General features: G+C 36.1%; 1 protein-coding gene across 1 annotated transcript in view; it reads left to right on the forward strand.

Moving 5' to 3' along the window:
- Window positions 1-15,516, forward strand: part of LOC129217533 (thyrostimulin alpha-2 subunit-like) — a 60,428-nt gene extending 44,912 nt beyond the window's left edge. The window contains exon 4 of the mRNA XM_054851850.1: window positions 15,392-15,516. Within this exon, the coding sequence (XP_054707825.1) occupies window positions 15,392-15,484 (93 nt within the window). The 3' untranslated portion in view covers window positions 15,485-15,516. The remainder of the gene's footprint in view (window positions 1-15,391) is intronic.
- Window positions 15,517-16,174: the final 658 nt, after the last annotated feature.

The following is a 16,174-nucleotide window of genomic DNA, read 5'->3' on the forward strand; positions in this document are numbered from 1 at the left end:
CACGAAGCCCCTACAGGCTGTCAAAGTGGTTTTCACGCGCGCTCTGCAGGTGTTTCATCTGCTGACATTCAAAGAGCGTACGAAGCGAGGAAAATTAGCATTCAGAAGTGTGTTGATACGCAGGATTCGTGCTGATATCTGTAAAACATCTTGATTTGCAGATTAATTATCATTACTTAAAATTTCTGATTTTGTAATTACATTATAGTGATTTATTTTGCCATTTTTTAAATATTTTAAGTATTACTTAGTTCAGTGATGCCCAATCTACGACTCGCGGGCCACATCCGGCCCGTGAAGTTGATCCGAGTGACTCGCTGTTTGTTTGGAAACCAGTTTAGACAGGTCAAAAAATCCACCTTTTCGCATGTCATAAAATGTTAGTAAAACTATTCAAGAATATGTTGCCAAAGTTTGAGTGAGAAATTCCAATTAGTTCCGATGCTATGAGCGCTTAAACTGACTGTAGAGACTCGAAAACGTTCACAGCATTTTTTTTTCACACAAACGCGTTTTTCTCAAAACAACTTTTTTTCAACTGGTGTGCATTCTAGCTCAAAGAGTTTTTGACCAATCGTTCTGAAAATTTGTGTGAATATTCTTTATTCAATTGTACAGTGCTGGTAAAAAAAAATTGCATCACCCTCGCATTTTCACAACAATGGGATTATGTGAGAAATTTTGATCGATCGATTAACGATGAATGTATGTGAAATTCTGCAAAACTGATGAAATAAACATTTAACAACAGGAATCCGATAATTGTTTACGTAGATCGGGGCTATTTCCGGGCCAAGGCAAACTGCTTACCCAATGCTCATTATTCCATTTCTGAACCTGCGTGTGAGTTTAGCGAAAAAAAATTACTTAACTCCATGTCAATTTAAGTCTAATGGCAGGATAAATGATTTTAAATTGTTACTTACCAGTTTTGCCCTGTGGCACAGAGCAGAATCCTCCTGGAAAACGACGTTTGGAACTGACGTAAAGTTATCCCGTATAGTAGGAAGCAATTTCTCCTCCAAAATGCCAATATACACCTGAGCGTTAACTGTTCCTTGCACAAAGTGAAGCCCACCAACTCCTTGATCAGAAATACATCCCCAAATCATCTGGGACACGGGATGCTTGACTGTGTGTTGAATTGCAGTCGGGATGATATTCCTCTCTTTTGTGGCGCTGGTGATGCATTTTTTTTTTACCACCACTGTACTCTATATGAACCTAACTCTTGAATGATATTATTAATAATATTTTTTTTAACGCAAGAAGTGTGAAAAAAATGGTAGAAGAATATAACATTGTAATCAAACACCTCAAAAACGTGCATTTTTAAACTTTTTTGATCACAATTAGATTTATATTCTAGGGAAATATATGTTGTTTATGAGAAAAAAAAATGTAATGATTACAAGCAAAAATTGTTGTTTCGGTAATGCACACCAGCGTCAAGCTCTGATGGTGACCGCCCATGGACAGCAGCTTCTAACTCCACTAATTCTGGTGGAAATGACTTCAAAAAATGAATAAAATATCCTCCCAAGTTTGAAAAAATTCTGATTAGTTTTTTCTTTTTAAAAAGATTACGAAAAACACTAAAATTTCGGCATAATAAACTGGTTTCCTCCTTTAATATGTTACAAATCGAAAAGCACAATAAATGACAACATCACAAATTTGGAGCCAAACTCTCAGAAATGAGTATCTGCAAAGAAAATACATTTAATAAAATAAACATAGTAATTGATAATAACATTTATTGGTTTTTAACTTTTTTTTTTCTTTTCTTTAGAAAAATTTTAAACTTTTCTGACAGGGTTCGCTGATTTAAATCAGCTTGATTTAATCATGATTAAAATCATGATTTAAATCAAGTGGCTTTTTAACAAAATCCTTAACTAATACCAGTTGATTTATTTTTATGAATTAATTTTGCATTTTTAGAATGTGTTGCCCTAAATTTAACTACACTGTGTTATACAGCCTTAACTTTTATAGGCAAAACTACATAGATCTCTCTTTCTGTGTGTGTAACAGATTTTCAATCTTGAAATATTGCTTTACTTAAAAATTACAGTTAATCAAAAAAAAAAAAAAAACCCTTATGCAGTATGAATAATATAGTGAAAAGTAATTGTTCAACGTATTATTTTACACTAAAAACGCACGTGGTAAAACCTTATCTTGAAGCAAAGCATAAAACAAAGTCATATCTCTTCAAAGCATTAAAATGTATTTTATAAATCTTAATTTTTTTTTGAATAGTTAGAGAACTGATCCTAATTTTATAAGTAAACTGAATGAGTTCACCTATTGTATGAAATGTATTATGTTAATAAATGTAAAGCAATTAATGTCTAAAAATTTTTGAAGATTTGAAAAAAAAAAAAAAAAAAAAACCATAAAAAAAATCTGATTTAAATGAAGAAATCCATTTTTTTGAATTTTTTTAAAAAATCAAAACAATTACGAACCCTGCTTTCTGAAATTTTATATGTGTTCTGGCGATCAAGAATCATTTTAATATCAACTGTAACCCTCGGGTAGAAAAAGGTTGGGCACCACAGCTCGTTAGTTTTTTTTCTAAATTCCTTTGATAAACAGTTTACAATGGGAAAACTGAAATATATGATGGGGAAGCAAAAGTACTGGAACTATCTCCCCCCCCCGCTCGAAATATCTTCTCGAAAAGCAGAAAAAAAAAAAAAAATGATTCGTCGCTTTTCGAATTTCGTCAACATGCTGGAAGATACAAATGGTTGCCTATTTTTACCTTAATCAAATTAGGGATCGTGATTCAAAATTGAAACGGGGAAACATTTAGTGAAAGATATGAAAATACTTCTCGGACTTCAATAAATATCGGACCGTAAAATAAGGAGAAGGCGAGCTAAAAATATGACTCTGAGCTCGTTCAGAGACAAAAGAAGTGGATTCGGAGTGGATGAGAGATTTCTGGAGCAAGGGAAGAAAAAAATATTTTGAGATCAGATCGCGTCCCTTCTACTTTGGAGAGGTGAGTGACATTTTTATAGGAGGTTTTAGTGCCGAAGTCGAGCGTGTGACATAGGCATTCTAAATCGAATGAATTTGACTTGAAGAAATGTGACCTGCATTTAGAAGAAGCTCTTCGCTGCGTGTGAAAGTCTTGAGTAAAACCACCTTCCGAAACTCGCCATGGCAAAATGGAAACAGATTTCTCAGCTTCGTTAACTTGCTTCATTCTCTATGATTAGAAAATCGCCTGTCAAGGTATGACGGATGAAAATTACTTCTACATTTTAACGTAGCCATTGCCTGTTTGGTGCTTTTTGATAGTTTAAATTGTAACCCTTACTCCAGTGGATTAACCCCAGCCTCAGTAGATAGCGTTCATTGTTGACCACTTTTTCGTTTCTTCATTCCCCTGAAATGACTGTCTTACCAGTAAAACAGTTAAGTCACCGGATCGAGTTCAGCCTTATCACAATAAAGCCTTTCCCTGCACGTTAAATATTGCCGAAACATATTATCAAATTATCATGCCGTGCCGCGAATTTCATTGTTGAAACACGCGCGTTACTTGATCATTGGCTATTACACAGTCCAGTCACATTAATGTGACCACCACGTACTTTCCACGTCAGAGTTAAATAACCAATCACAGAAGGCAGGTGGCAGCACAGTGCATTTGAGCATATATAAAGGGTGTGTGAGGGCTTCGGAAAACATTTCAATCGTTGGCGTAATGCAGAACCGAAGCGATTTATCCGACGTCCAAAAGGGCATGATCATTGGCTTTCGGGCCAAGGGTGGAAGCATTTCCGAAACGGCTGAGTTTGTGAACTATTCGCGTGCCGCCGTGGTAAAAGTGTACCGTGCACGGCAGAATGGGACTGTCCAAAATCAAAGACGTGGCAAATGTGGTGCACCACGGGCCATAGATGACAGAGGCGAACGACGGTTGCGGAGATGCGTTCGGGCAGATAGACGGGCTACCGTTGAGCAACTGACCACCAAAATGAACCAAGGGGCTACCAAAAGTGTCTTCCAAACTACTATTCAGCGAACACTGCTGCGTCTTGGGCTCCGAAACAGACGCCTGGTTCGTGCACCTATGCTGACTGCTGTTCATCGACGAAGAAGGCTAGAATTTGCACGCCAGTACAGCAGCTGGACGTTCACTGAGTGGCGACAGGTAGCGTTTTCAGATGAACCGCGTTTTATGCTCCATCGGACAGATGGACGTTGGCGTATAAGGCGTGAAACCTCTGAAAGGAACCACCCTGCAACCATTGCCGGAACGGTCCAAGCTGGAGGCGGGAGCATTATGGTCTGGGGAATGTTTTCCTGGCATTCTCTGAGTTCACTGATCGTTGTGGAAGGCACGATCAATACAAGTACGCATCTGTCCTTGCGGACCATGTCCACCCCTACATGCGCATTGTTTTTCCTCAGGATGATGGCATCTTCCAGCAGGACAATGCGAGGTGCCATACAGCTGCTAGTGTACGTGCGTGGTTCGAAGAGCACCAGGATGAGTTTACCGTCCTCCCCTGGCCAGCAAACTCACCTGACTTAAACCCAATCGAGCATCTGTGGGACCATCTCGATCGAGTTGTTCGCGCCATGGATCCTCAACCGCGTAATCTAGCGCAGCTGGCCACGGCATTAGAGTCGGCATGGCTCAACATCCCAGAGAACACCTTCAGGGACCTAAGTGACTATCTTCCTGCACGTCTCTCAGCAGTCCGCTCTGCGAAAGGTGGTTATTTTGGCTTTTGACAGATGGTCACATTAATGTGACTGGACAGGAAAAAGAAACTAATTAAAGGTGTCGGTGTGAGAAGGGGGCGGCTCTACTTTTAAATGGTTTTTTTGTTCTACGTACAAGCGTATGGAAAAAAAAACTTTCATTCTGTACATAAACAAGATGTCTACAACTAATATTTTTAAGATACTAGCTATACCCGCATGGCTGTGCTCGTGTAATAAAGTTTTAAAAAGAAGCTCTTTAAGAGTATGTAAAATTTCTCTTTCCACTTCGAAAAAAAAAAGTAGTTTCGTTAGTTTAAATGTGCAGAAATAATGGAGTTGTTTCCGATTTTTTTTTTTTCAAAAGTATTTTTTTTTCTGAAAGATCATGCTTAAAAACATAGGATTTGACCATTGTTTTAATAATTGAACAAAGTTTAATATTTAAAAAAACATATTTTAGTCGGTGCGCATATTCAATTTCCTTTTTTACGCTTCTGCGCATGAGAGCAATATTTAATTCGCTTCTTTACTCACAGGTAGTGGCAACGATATGGTTGATAGCAAGCGTAGAGCGCAATACGTAATTCGCTTCTGAATTATGAGATCGTGGAAACGCGGTAGACGGCAAGCGTAAGCATTCAGCACGCCAAAGTTCACCACTTGTGACGGAAAAAGATCACACCTTATTTGAAAAATCGGACATTTAAAATATTAATTAGAAATTAAACGTTTTAAAAATAAAAGATTTTCCTCGCTCCGTGCTTTTTTTTTTTTTGCTCATTCTATCAACTCTAGTGAGTAAAAGTAGTACTTTTGACTAATGGGAACAACCCCATCATACCTAATGTCCAAGTGTGTATTCCATGAAGTAATTACAAATCTAAATATAACGACGACAGCTGTCCGACAAAATTCCCTCTTCCGAAGAAAAAAAAAAAAACTTAAATATACTTTAAAATCATTCAAAACCACGACATCGAAGAGTGTAAAATTAAATTACGGAAATAATAACTTGCAACTACACGATTCGAAAAAAATTGTCAATAAAAATTGATAAACAATGAATAAAAAATGCCACCAAGTTGAGATTTATTATCTAAAAATATTAACAATAAATTTAAAAAAAATAATAATGGGGTCGTTTCCGAAAATTTAAAATATATTTTTTTTCTGAAAGAGCATGCCATTTTCTGATGCCATTTTTTTAACTGACCATTTTTTAAATAATTTGTTTAAGTTTCATATTTAAAAAAAAAAAATCTTAAATCGGTGCGCTTTCATTGTTTACGCTTCTGCCAATGACATCACAAATGATGAAATGCCATTCACTATTGCCATTCACAGAGCAAAATATTTAGCTCGCATCTTTACTCACGTGTATTGGCAACGATATGGTTGATAGCAAACATCGAGTGCAATATTTGATTCGCTTTTTGATTATCATTACGTGGAAACGCGGTAGAAAGGTGCGCCGAAGTGCATCATTTGTAACGGTGAATACATAGCTTTAGAGACAAAATAAACTAATATTGAAACAGGAAAAGGAACAGATTTTAGCAATGACTGATAAAGTACACCATTACTGTAGCTATTAGGCATTAATATAATTAGGATTTCAGTGAATGAAATTATTGGACATTTTCATTTTACGTGCATGCCATGGTCAATAAGGTCACTTTCAAAAAAATCATAAAACATTTTCTGAGAAAAAAACACGGGATGTGGTGTATATCCACTTGTTAAGCATTAAAAGGGATTTCAATGAGCCAGTTTTTAGATTTTTAAAAAATGGGATTTTTGAGTAATCTCACATTAAAAAAAGCTAATTTTTGAAAATTTTGAAAATTTCAAATTTTTTTCCAAGGCTGTATCTATCTTTAGATTATAATAAAATATACTATGACACTATCATATAAGGGCTTTAGACTGCTATCTCCGTTTAGTAAAAAAAAAAAAACTTTTTTTTCATGGAGAAAAAAAATCATAAAATCGGTAAAAATGCAGTTTTTTCACCACAAAAATATATTTTTTTTCTTTGTCAAAAATCCTAGCTAAATTTTCAAAAACGTTGTCAAGATGATATATGGGTCCTTATTTATTTTTAGAAGAAAGAATTATTCGAATAGTTTAAATACTTTTGAAATAGTGTCAATTTCAAATGGAGTGTTTTTCTGTTTTTCTCTAAAATGGCCGCGTTTTGCAGAATTTTTGTAGGCTGTAACTGAAGAAAAAAAATTTTTCCTTGCAAAATCCTTTTCGGATATTTTATATGTCTTTTAGTTGTAACTACTGCAATTCTTTCAAAAACATCGGTGATGGTCATGTGACAGGCCCTGCCTGATCTGAAATGGAATGGCTCGTAAGTCACATTATGATCATTTGACAGGAGAAGAGAGAATTTTTTTTCGGGCGCATGCAAAGGATGAACTCGCGTTTTTTTAACCTTGGTAAGAAATTGACCAAGGTTAAAAAAGCGCGCTTTTTAACAGAATTACGTTCACATGGCTCGATGCGGAAAAGGCTTCTACCCACAATGCACTAATAAACAGAAAATCGCAATTTTTGGATTTACGTCACTCTGGCTCTGAGGTACAGAATTGTTAACAATGAAATACAGATAAAATATATTAGTTTTAATGAAAAACAATTTTCCTGTAATCACTAAAAATTTTTTTTTAAATAAAAAATGTCACTCCGTCACACATGGAGTTGTCCTGGCTAAAAGGCATTATTTTCCCTGTTATAATCAGTTATAGAAGGTCTGTGGATCACCATAAAATATAGAGCGTTTAAGAAATGGAAAGAAGAAATAAGAAACAAACGAAGGCCTCTAAAAGACGCAACCATGGCATTAAAATAAAGCGTTAATAACTTAAATAAAGGGAGAATTTAGACGGTGTATTTATGTTAGCGTTTCGCGTTTCAGATTATTAACAAGCACGAGTACGGTTAGATAAGTGTACGACTTGAATCTTTTGTGTGAAAATCTGATGGATACGAATCGAGCATACTTGTAATGAGCCAACATTGAACCTTTTCTGTGCATGCATGATTTTTTTTTCGTCTGTCAATAGCGTCTGTTGGCTGGCAACAGAACTTGACTGACGTAAAGTGGACAGGAGGAGCACTAATTTTTCAATCGCTTTTTGTGTTTGGTGTCAGACAGAAGTTGCTAGGAAGCATAGCAGGTGACTATAGAGCATATTGTAGTAAAGGAGCCTGGTTTTTCGCCAAAAATCAAATGCGGGAAATGTGGTGAGAAATCGCCAGAGAAAAGTGTGCATCTTTAGGTTAGTTTCCACGTGGCTGTCACCCAGTACCTGGCAAAATTTAATGCAGTAGCGCTGCTCCAGTCGTTCAGTCATTTCTCTCGAAATTAAAAATTCTGACCAGAGCACTACACCATACGTCAGTTAAACTCTGTTTGCCCTCGACTGACACTATAGACGGACAGGAAAAAAATGATGAATACGCAGAAAGGTTCAAAGTCGGATCATACCAGCGCGCTTCATATCCATCTGGTTTTCGCAAAAATAAGATGAAATAATTAAAAAAAATAAAAATAAAAATGCAACCGTTATATTATGACTGGTGATTTTCTGGAATAGGTTATACGAGGAATATCTATAAAAAAGAAATGGTGGTTAGGATGCGGTAATAAAGATACAATTTTATAGCCTATCCAGTAGTACACTTTTCATTAAGATTATTTACAGCTAATAATGTTTTGTATTTTTATTTCTTATCAATCTTATTAGATGGGAATGAGTAATCTGGAAATTTTGTATTTGGCTAAAGTTTTGCTGTTTAAGTTCATCTGCTATAGATGTTTTTTTTTCTGTAAAACGTAATTTTACAAAAAAAGAAAATAAATAATTTTTTTTAAATGTAAAGTCTTTTTGTGCTAAACTCTGAAACAAATATAGATAAAACCAAACTACTGACGTTTTGTAAACTATGACGACGAAAATTTCGCTCTTTAAATAAATATTGATAACAACCGTCGACATAGTAATCTGAAAAATCAGATCAACATCAACTTTGATATAGTGAGGAAAATAAGCAATTCGTGATTGCTCAAAATGGATACATTTCTATTAGACCTCATGTTTTCTGCAACCTATTTTCAAGCAATGATATCTGCAGGAATGAAGACCAACCTAATAAAGAAAGTACCCTTGAGTGCCAGGCCTATGTCATAGTATAAATGCGTAAAAGGTAAGAAAATTAAGAAAGTTACCTAATAAATAGGTAAGAAAGGCTCGCTGTTTTTTAGCTGAGTCACGCCCTCTTTGGCAAGAAACAGGTTGCAAAATTGCGTCAAAAACTAAGTCATTCCATGTGAAGTGACTTCGTCGTCTCCACCCTACCATCTCCGATCTGAACGAAATTTTATAGAGGTGCATACATGCCATCGAAACTCAGCTATACAAATTTTCAGATTGCAAGACCCAAATTCTAAGGATCTAGGATCGATGAAAAAAAATGGTAGATCAGTTTAAACAAATTGCCATGTTTAGCACGTTTCCCCCATTGGAGACCGTTTTGGAGCTTACTTCTTTTTTTCTTTTTGAGGTATCCTAGATCCTCATGATTTGCACCCCTGTAGAACGTTCTCCAAATCGTAGATGGTTGGATGGGGACCACTAGGTCACGTGAAATGGAATAAATATATGATTTTAGCTTTTATCAACAATTTTGTGAACCTTTACTACCTGTTTCCTGCCAAAGCCAGCGTGACAGCTTAAATAATAGCGAACCTTTCTTACCTGCTGTGATGTCCTTACGCAGAAAATTTTTTGGTCTTACACTATGCGTAGGTCTGGCACTCATGGGCCCTCGAACTAGAATGGCTTGGTAATTATTTAAATATTTTGTAATTGTTTATTTTCACTTTGATGGTCTATCATGAGTTATTTCATAGAATAACTAGGTAAAGTATGAAAATTTTCATCTGTTTTTACTTTAATACTTTTACTTGCCTAGCTATTATATATATTTCTATAAAAATAGACGGTCAGTCCGAAAATTGAGAAAACAGGTGAAGCATTTATATGATTTCTCTTCTCGAGAGATCTAATAGAATGTGAAAGGGAACTTCCAGGGCCTTATTCTCAGTTACTTACCGCCAACGCGGCAGAAGCAAGAAATGGTGACATATTTCCTACCTTAATGAAGTTACACATCACCAGTCGGAGCATTCGAAGAATCTACAGAAGTACAAAAAAAGTTTCTCAGAAAATTGAAAAATATTTGGAAACTCTCAGCACGCGTATTAGGACAGAAATTGAATGAAGCTCGAGCTAAAAATAAAGCGGTGAAAATCTCATAAACAATGACATTATTATTTTTTTCCCTTCTTTTCTGCAGTAGTAGTGACTTGTGAGCGGAGCGGTAGGCGGTCGGACAAAAGAAGTTTCATATTTATAAGGAAAAGGTTTGCATTCTCCTCTGAGGCATTGGTTTGTTTCCCTAAATGCGCGTGGGTGGGAGTCTATTTAAATGGAAACAAATGAATGGGAAAGATATTGAATGAATCGATGCATTTTCATATCTTTGATTTCTTAAGTTGTATCTCTTTTTGATGTCTGAGTGGAAGGAGAGAAGATACCCTTAGACCAGCAGTGCACAACCTTTTTTTTTTCATCTTCCTAGGGCCACACCTCATATCAAAATGAATCTCGCGGCTCAAAGCACTGGGATAATTTAGATACATTTACATTTTTTTCTAGATAACTTGGGGGAAAACACGGAGAAAGAAAGAAAATTGCAAAACGAAAATAGTTGTTAATATTACTGCAGCGTAGACTGGGACACATTTACTAGGATTTTTTTCAATGAATTTTCCAACTTTTATGTTTGAACTTAGGAAATGTTAGACATGGCGATTTTATGAAACAGTTAATGGAGCCAAAATTGGTATATTCAGTTGTTGCTCAGTTTGTGTTTTTAACAGTTAAAAAAATGTTTTTGAGTCCAAGTCGGTTGCGTAAACTTGCCCGGACACGGGGCACGTTTACGCATATTTATTTTGACACCTAACGTGGTTCTGTTGGTGTTTTGAACTTAATGTCTTACCATCGTTAAAATAAAGCAAATTTATTACAGACTGAATAGTGTTTAAAGTAAACGCTAAATGGGCATGAAGATAGCACTATATAGTTGCATGCTATAATATACGAATGTGTAACTTAATGAAAAATTAAATGGTAATATTCAAAACTAAATAGCTGGAAAATCCTAAAATGGTTTAAGACAGAAGCGAAAAAAGTGTCAGCAGGACGCTTAAGTAAGACACAGTGAGAACGTGCGTAAAGGTGCTCCGACGTCAACGCGTAAACTTGCCCCGTCAGCAAGTTTGGATTATTTTTAACGTACAAAAAACTTTAATAACATTTCAGTTCATACAAATACAATTCTCAAAAAAAGGATAAAGTTCTCCTAATTTTTGTATATTTTTTCTTTCTTAACTAAGTATTATTTATTCACAATAAGCTTCAAAACGTTCAACACAAAACTTACTTAACTTGATAGAAAACAGATTATTATTTCTGCATGCTAGACCGAAACTCGACGGATGCTCAAAAATCTGTGAGAATATGTGCTAGAGAGAAGCATCAATCTGTTATGACTGTTGGCTCTCCAGTTATAATTCGTTTTGAAAAAAGGGCATTGCGTAAACGTGCCCCGGTCTACCCTATATTTACTAGAAAATCGCTTGTCTTTGTATGACGGGTAAAAATTGCTTCTTCATTTGAATGAAGCAATTGCCTGTTAGGTGGTATTTTGATAGTTGAAAATTTAACCATAAATCCAATGGATTTACCCTAAAGTCCAGTAGATAGCGTTTATTGTTGACCTCTTTTTCGTTTCTTCATTCCCCTAAAATGACTGTCTTACCTGTAAAACAGTTAGGTTACCGGATCCAGTTCATTCTTGTCAAATAAAGCATTTCCCTGCACCATGTCAAACATTACCAAAAAATATTATCAACTTCTCATGCCGTTCATTGTTGGTGACGTCAGGAGAATTACTCAATCATTCGCTATTATATATATATGAGCATTTTCAGGGCTGCGGGGTAGGAGTCGGACTGATTTTGGGGTAAAAGAGTCGCTTCGTAAGTCGAAGGTTTAAAGTTCCAAGAGTCAGAGTTGGTTATTTTTCCTGAAAGTCCGCAGCAATGCCAGTGCTTGCGGAGTCGGAGTCGGACTGATTTTGGGATCAAGGGGTCGGAGTCGAAGGTTCCAAAATTTCCGGAGTCAGAGTCGGACTGATTTTGGGATCAAGGAGTCGGAGTCGAAGGTTCCAAAGTTTCCGAAGTCAGAGTCAGTGATGTTCATTTTCAATCTGACTCCACAGCCTTGCATATTTTATGAATGCGAAGATTCCACCTGTGTTTTAGAAACCAAAATATGACCTTTAGGTTCCAAATTTGATCAGGGCTGCGGAGTCTGAGAGAAAAGGGTAGACTACGACTCCGGGAATTTTAGAACCTTCGACTCCGACAGCACTGGCAGAGTTGCGGACTTTGAGGGAAAATGACCGACTCCTAGTCTTTGAATTGAAAACCTTTAACTCCTTTACCACAAAATCAACACGACTCCGTCTCATTTTCCACAAAATTAGTTCGACTCCACAGCCCTGGTTAAGATAAATGTAAAGCTGTTGTTTTGCTGCTTCCAACTCCTCGGTAATGTTGATTGAAAATAAGCGCTTTTGTGGTTGTGTTTAGAAATTTAAAAAAGCTTTTAGGCATTTTTATTGGAAGTACACTCAAACTAGATATTATTCAGAATTACAATTATTATCATTGTCATTAGTCGCGGATCCCCATAAAGACGTAAAAAAGTATTGGTTCTTTAGAATTATATTTTGTTCGCACACAGAAACCAGATCATTCTTCTTTTTGATTGGAATGGATGGTTTTTCTGTATAAACTGGATTTAGTAGAATTTGTTCTCTTTTTGCTTGAGTTTGTCTTCCTACGACAATTATACGAGCATTATACACGTTTTCAGGAAAAGAAGTGTTGTAAAATACTGAATTCGGGAATCCCTTCTAAACAAGATTAGTAAAATAGTTGAAAAAAAAAAAAAAAAAAAAACTTTTTCAGACTAAAAAGAATTTTGAAAATCACGTCAACAGATTTTCATAAAAAGATCAAACTTTTAATAATGCTCCCCCCCTCAAAAAAGCGTCATTCGAATTCAGATAATATTTCCCAAAAATCCCGATTAGAATAAGAACAGCAGTTCCGTAAAACCCTCATAAGAAGAGCTAACAGTCCTTATGAAAACTAGATCAAGGACTTCGATCATCGTAAAAGTCTACAATAAAGTCAAAACAAAATTGTAGTCTGCCTACTTCAGAAAAAACATTGAATCACGAAAATAAATAAATAAAAAGAGGAAAAAGAATGATAAGGGAAAATGAAGAATGAAAGGAAAACTGAAATTAAAAAAAACCGTTAAGGACCCTTTTTTGGCTCGCCTGTAAAATGAATTTCCAGCTATAAATCCTAAAGGATTAACATTTGTTTTAAAACATTCATAAATCCAAAATTCGCGAAAAAGAATGAAAAAGAAAAATGAAATCCTTTTTTCTATCGCCTGCGAAAACACAAAATTACTGCTAATGAGCGCTACATTAGAATTTCAGCTATTTGTTCACCTTTACAGTTTGCTCTAGCAGAGGAGGTTACAAACAGACACACTGACAAACAGACAGACACAAAGACAGATGTCCATATATTTTAATAGGATAGATTATGCTTATAAAATAGCCAGAAAGTGTTCCGCATTTTTTTTACTAAACAATATCATTTTAAATAAAATATTCACTAAACAGACGCACAAAAAAATAAATGAAAATCCCTATATAAAACAAAATGATGCCTTTTTTTCTATCACTAAAGTTCTATTGTGAATAGAATTAATTCTGTTGAAAACTTAAAAAATAATTTCCTCCATAAAATCGTCTAAGAAAACTTTTCTAAAGAACTTTGTTATAGAAAATGTATAGATTTTTATACTGCCGTGGCATGGTAAAGCATCTACAGAAATGAGGTTTTGAAGTAATTGAAGAAACGTGCTTTGAATTCCATACTAAGAAAAGGGAATTGTTAGAATTCGACGTTTTCTTCGTGCTTTATTTCAGTGGAAACCAAATCAGCAAGCTTGTACAATAAAGCTAAAGTACAATAGATGACAAATATGAAAAAAAAAAAGAAACATTTACAGACACTGCTTTTTACCTTCCCACGGCAGTATAGAACTCTGAAATAATGCTATAATTAAACTAAATATTCACCTTTTGATAATGGTGTCACCAACTGTGCATTTTTTCACTCCTATTTTTAGAAGGCAACAATCATTTGTAGATAGCAAATAAACTTCAAATATACTTTGCTTTAAATTGTGACAGCATTTCAATCAAGTTGAATTTTTTTCTACTGCTGATGGCATTAACATACTACCATGCCTAACAGAGGAATAATACTGAAAAACTTCGAACAGCTTTTAAGATAGTTTTATAGTTGAAAATAAAATTATCGCAAGCCTGCTGCAGAAAAACCATTAAATCATGAAAAAAAGAAACAAAATTATCGTGCGATAATACGTTAGAGCAACATTAGCAAATTTAATGTTTTGGTGCTCGTATTTTAGTAAAACAGATGGATATCTGATTTAACCTAGTGTTGCCCTAAACTGAGTTTTGGAACTTCTGCAATACGAAGTGATGTTTTGCACACAAGAAATTTGAATATATAAGAAAATTTCGAACACTCCACTAAATAAAGTCACATTTGGTAATATGAACAAGATCATAAACTCTTTTTTGTTTTTTTTGAAGATGTCTTAGTGTTTTATTCAGTAAGTTACCGCCCCCATAGCCAAGGCTAAGGCAGAAATACATGAAATACACCGCCATCTCAGTCAATTCCAGCCGAGGACTGCAGTTTCGTGTTTATTAGCACTCATTAGCCCGGCATCGGAGTGACAGAGCTGGAGGTGGAAAACCTCCAGCTCTGTTTGATACTCTAGCTTCCTTAAGAGGTTTTCCACCTCAGGACCAGTTTGTTTGGCACTCTAGGCTTCCTTAAGAGGTTTTCCGCCTCCAGCTCAGTAAGTCCTATGCCGGGCTGATGAGTGCTAATAAGCACGAAACTGCAGTCCTCGTCTGGAATTGACTGAGCTGGCGGTGTATTTCATGTATTTCTGCCTTAGCCCTGGCTATGGGGCGGTAACTTACTGAATATACCTGCCTTGCCTTCAATATTCGAGTTGAACCGAACCATTGTTTCGGTCACTCGTCTGGTCAGTACTAATTCTTGTATTAGCTACCAGTTTGTTTGGCACTCTACACTTCCTTAAGAGATTTTCCACCTCCTGCTCTGTCACTCCTATGCCGGGCTGATGAGTGCTAATAAGCACGAAACTACAGTCAAAGACTGGAATTGAATGAGCTGGCGGTGTATTTCATGTCTTAGTGTTGCTCTGAGGGACGATATAGGGGACTTTATCGTGGTCAACTGATCGGCAAGACGTTGGACTCGTAACCAAAGGATCACGGGTTCGATGCCAGTCAGATCGATGGGGGAACGCTTGTGTAAAGATCTTTATTTGAGTCTTCTCTTTGGTCTCTTTTCCAGGTCCACGTGGAAGTGATGTGCCTGGGCGGCATGAAGCACCTAACCTTCAAGTCAGCTATCCACTGCTCCTGCTTTCACTGCAAGAAGGAATGACGACGGTCTGAACGGATGCTGCTAATATTGCTTTTTTGTTTTATTGATTGTGAAATAAAGAGAGTTTTATGAAAGTTGTGCCTCGTTCATTGTGTCCCACTGTACGCGGCGGGGCAACTTATCAAATGATGTGTTTATTCTGGAAAAAATGACAGGCCTGGTCAGACACTTTTTCAATTAAAAGAGATCTTATCACATACACCCCAAGGTTGCCAACTGCTCCGCATTTTGCGCAGTTGCTCCGCAAAATAGCAAAATTTCGCGGCTCCGCAAAGAAGTTCTTTTGCTCCGCATTTCTCGGCGAACGCTTTCAAGCTTAAATTTTGCTATTTCATCATAAAAAAACGTGGAAAAAAAAAAGGGATATAAAAGATGCTTATACTTAGAGATTGAAATTTTTATTAAAGCTGTTTTATTAACTTACTAGTGGTACCCGCACGACTTTGCCCGTAGTAGAAACTTAAAAGGTCTTTGTGTTCGCTTGTATATTTACAAATGATATATGGTGCATTTCTCGCCAATTGGCTTGCACATGTTACGGTTCACGTTATGACAACATGGTAATTTACTCGTCCGTCTTATGATAATTTTTCTCGAGAAATCGTTCTTAAAATTGGAATAGAAAAAGAACAAGATCGAATTTTCGAAAAATCGCTTCGAGGTGCACATCCCCATGCTATAAACTAATTC

Source organism: Uloborus diversus, chromosome 2, assembly GCF_026930045.1.
Source record: "Uloborus diversus isolate 005 chromosome 2, Udiv.v.3.1, whole genome shotgun sequence".
In the NCBI taxonomy this organism is placed as follows: domain Eukaryota; kingdom Metazoa; phylum Arthropoda; class Arachnida; order Araneae; family Uloboridae; genus Uloborus; species Uloborus diversus.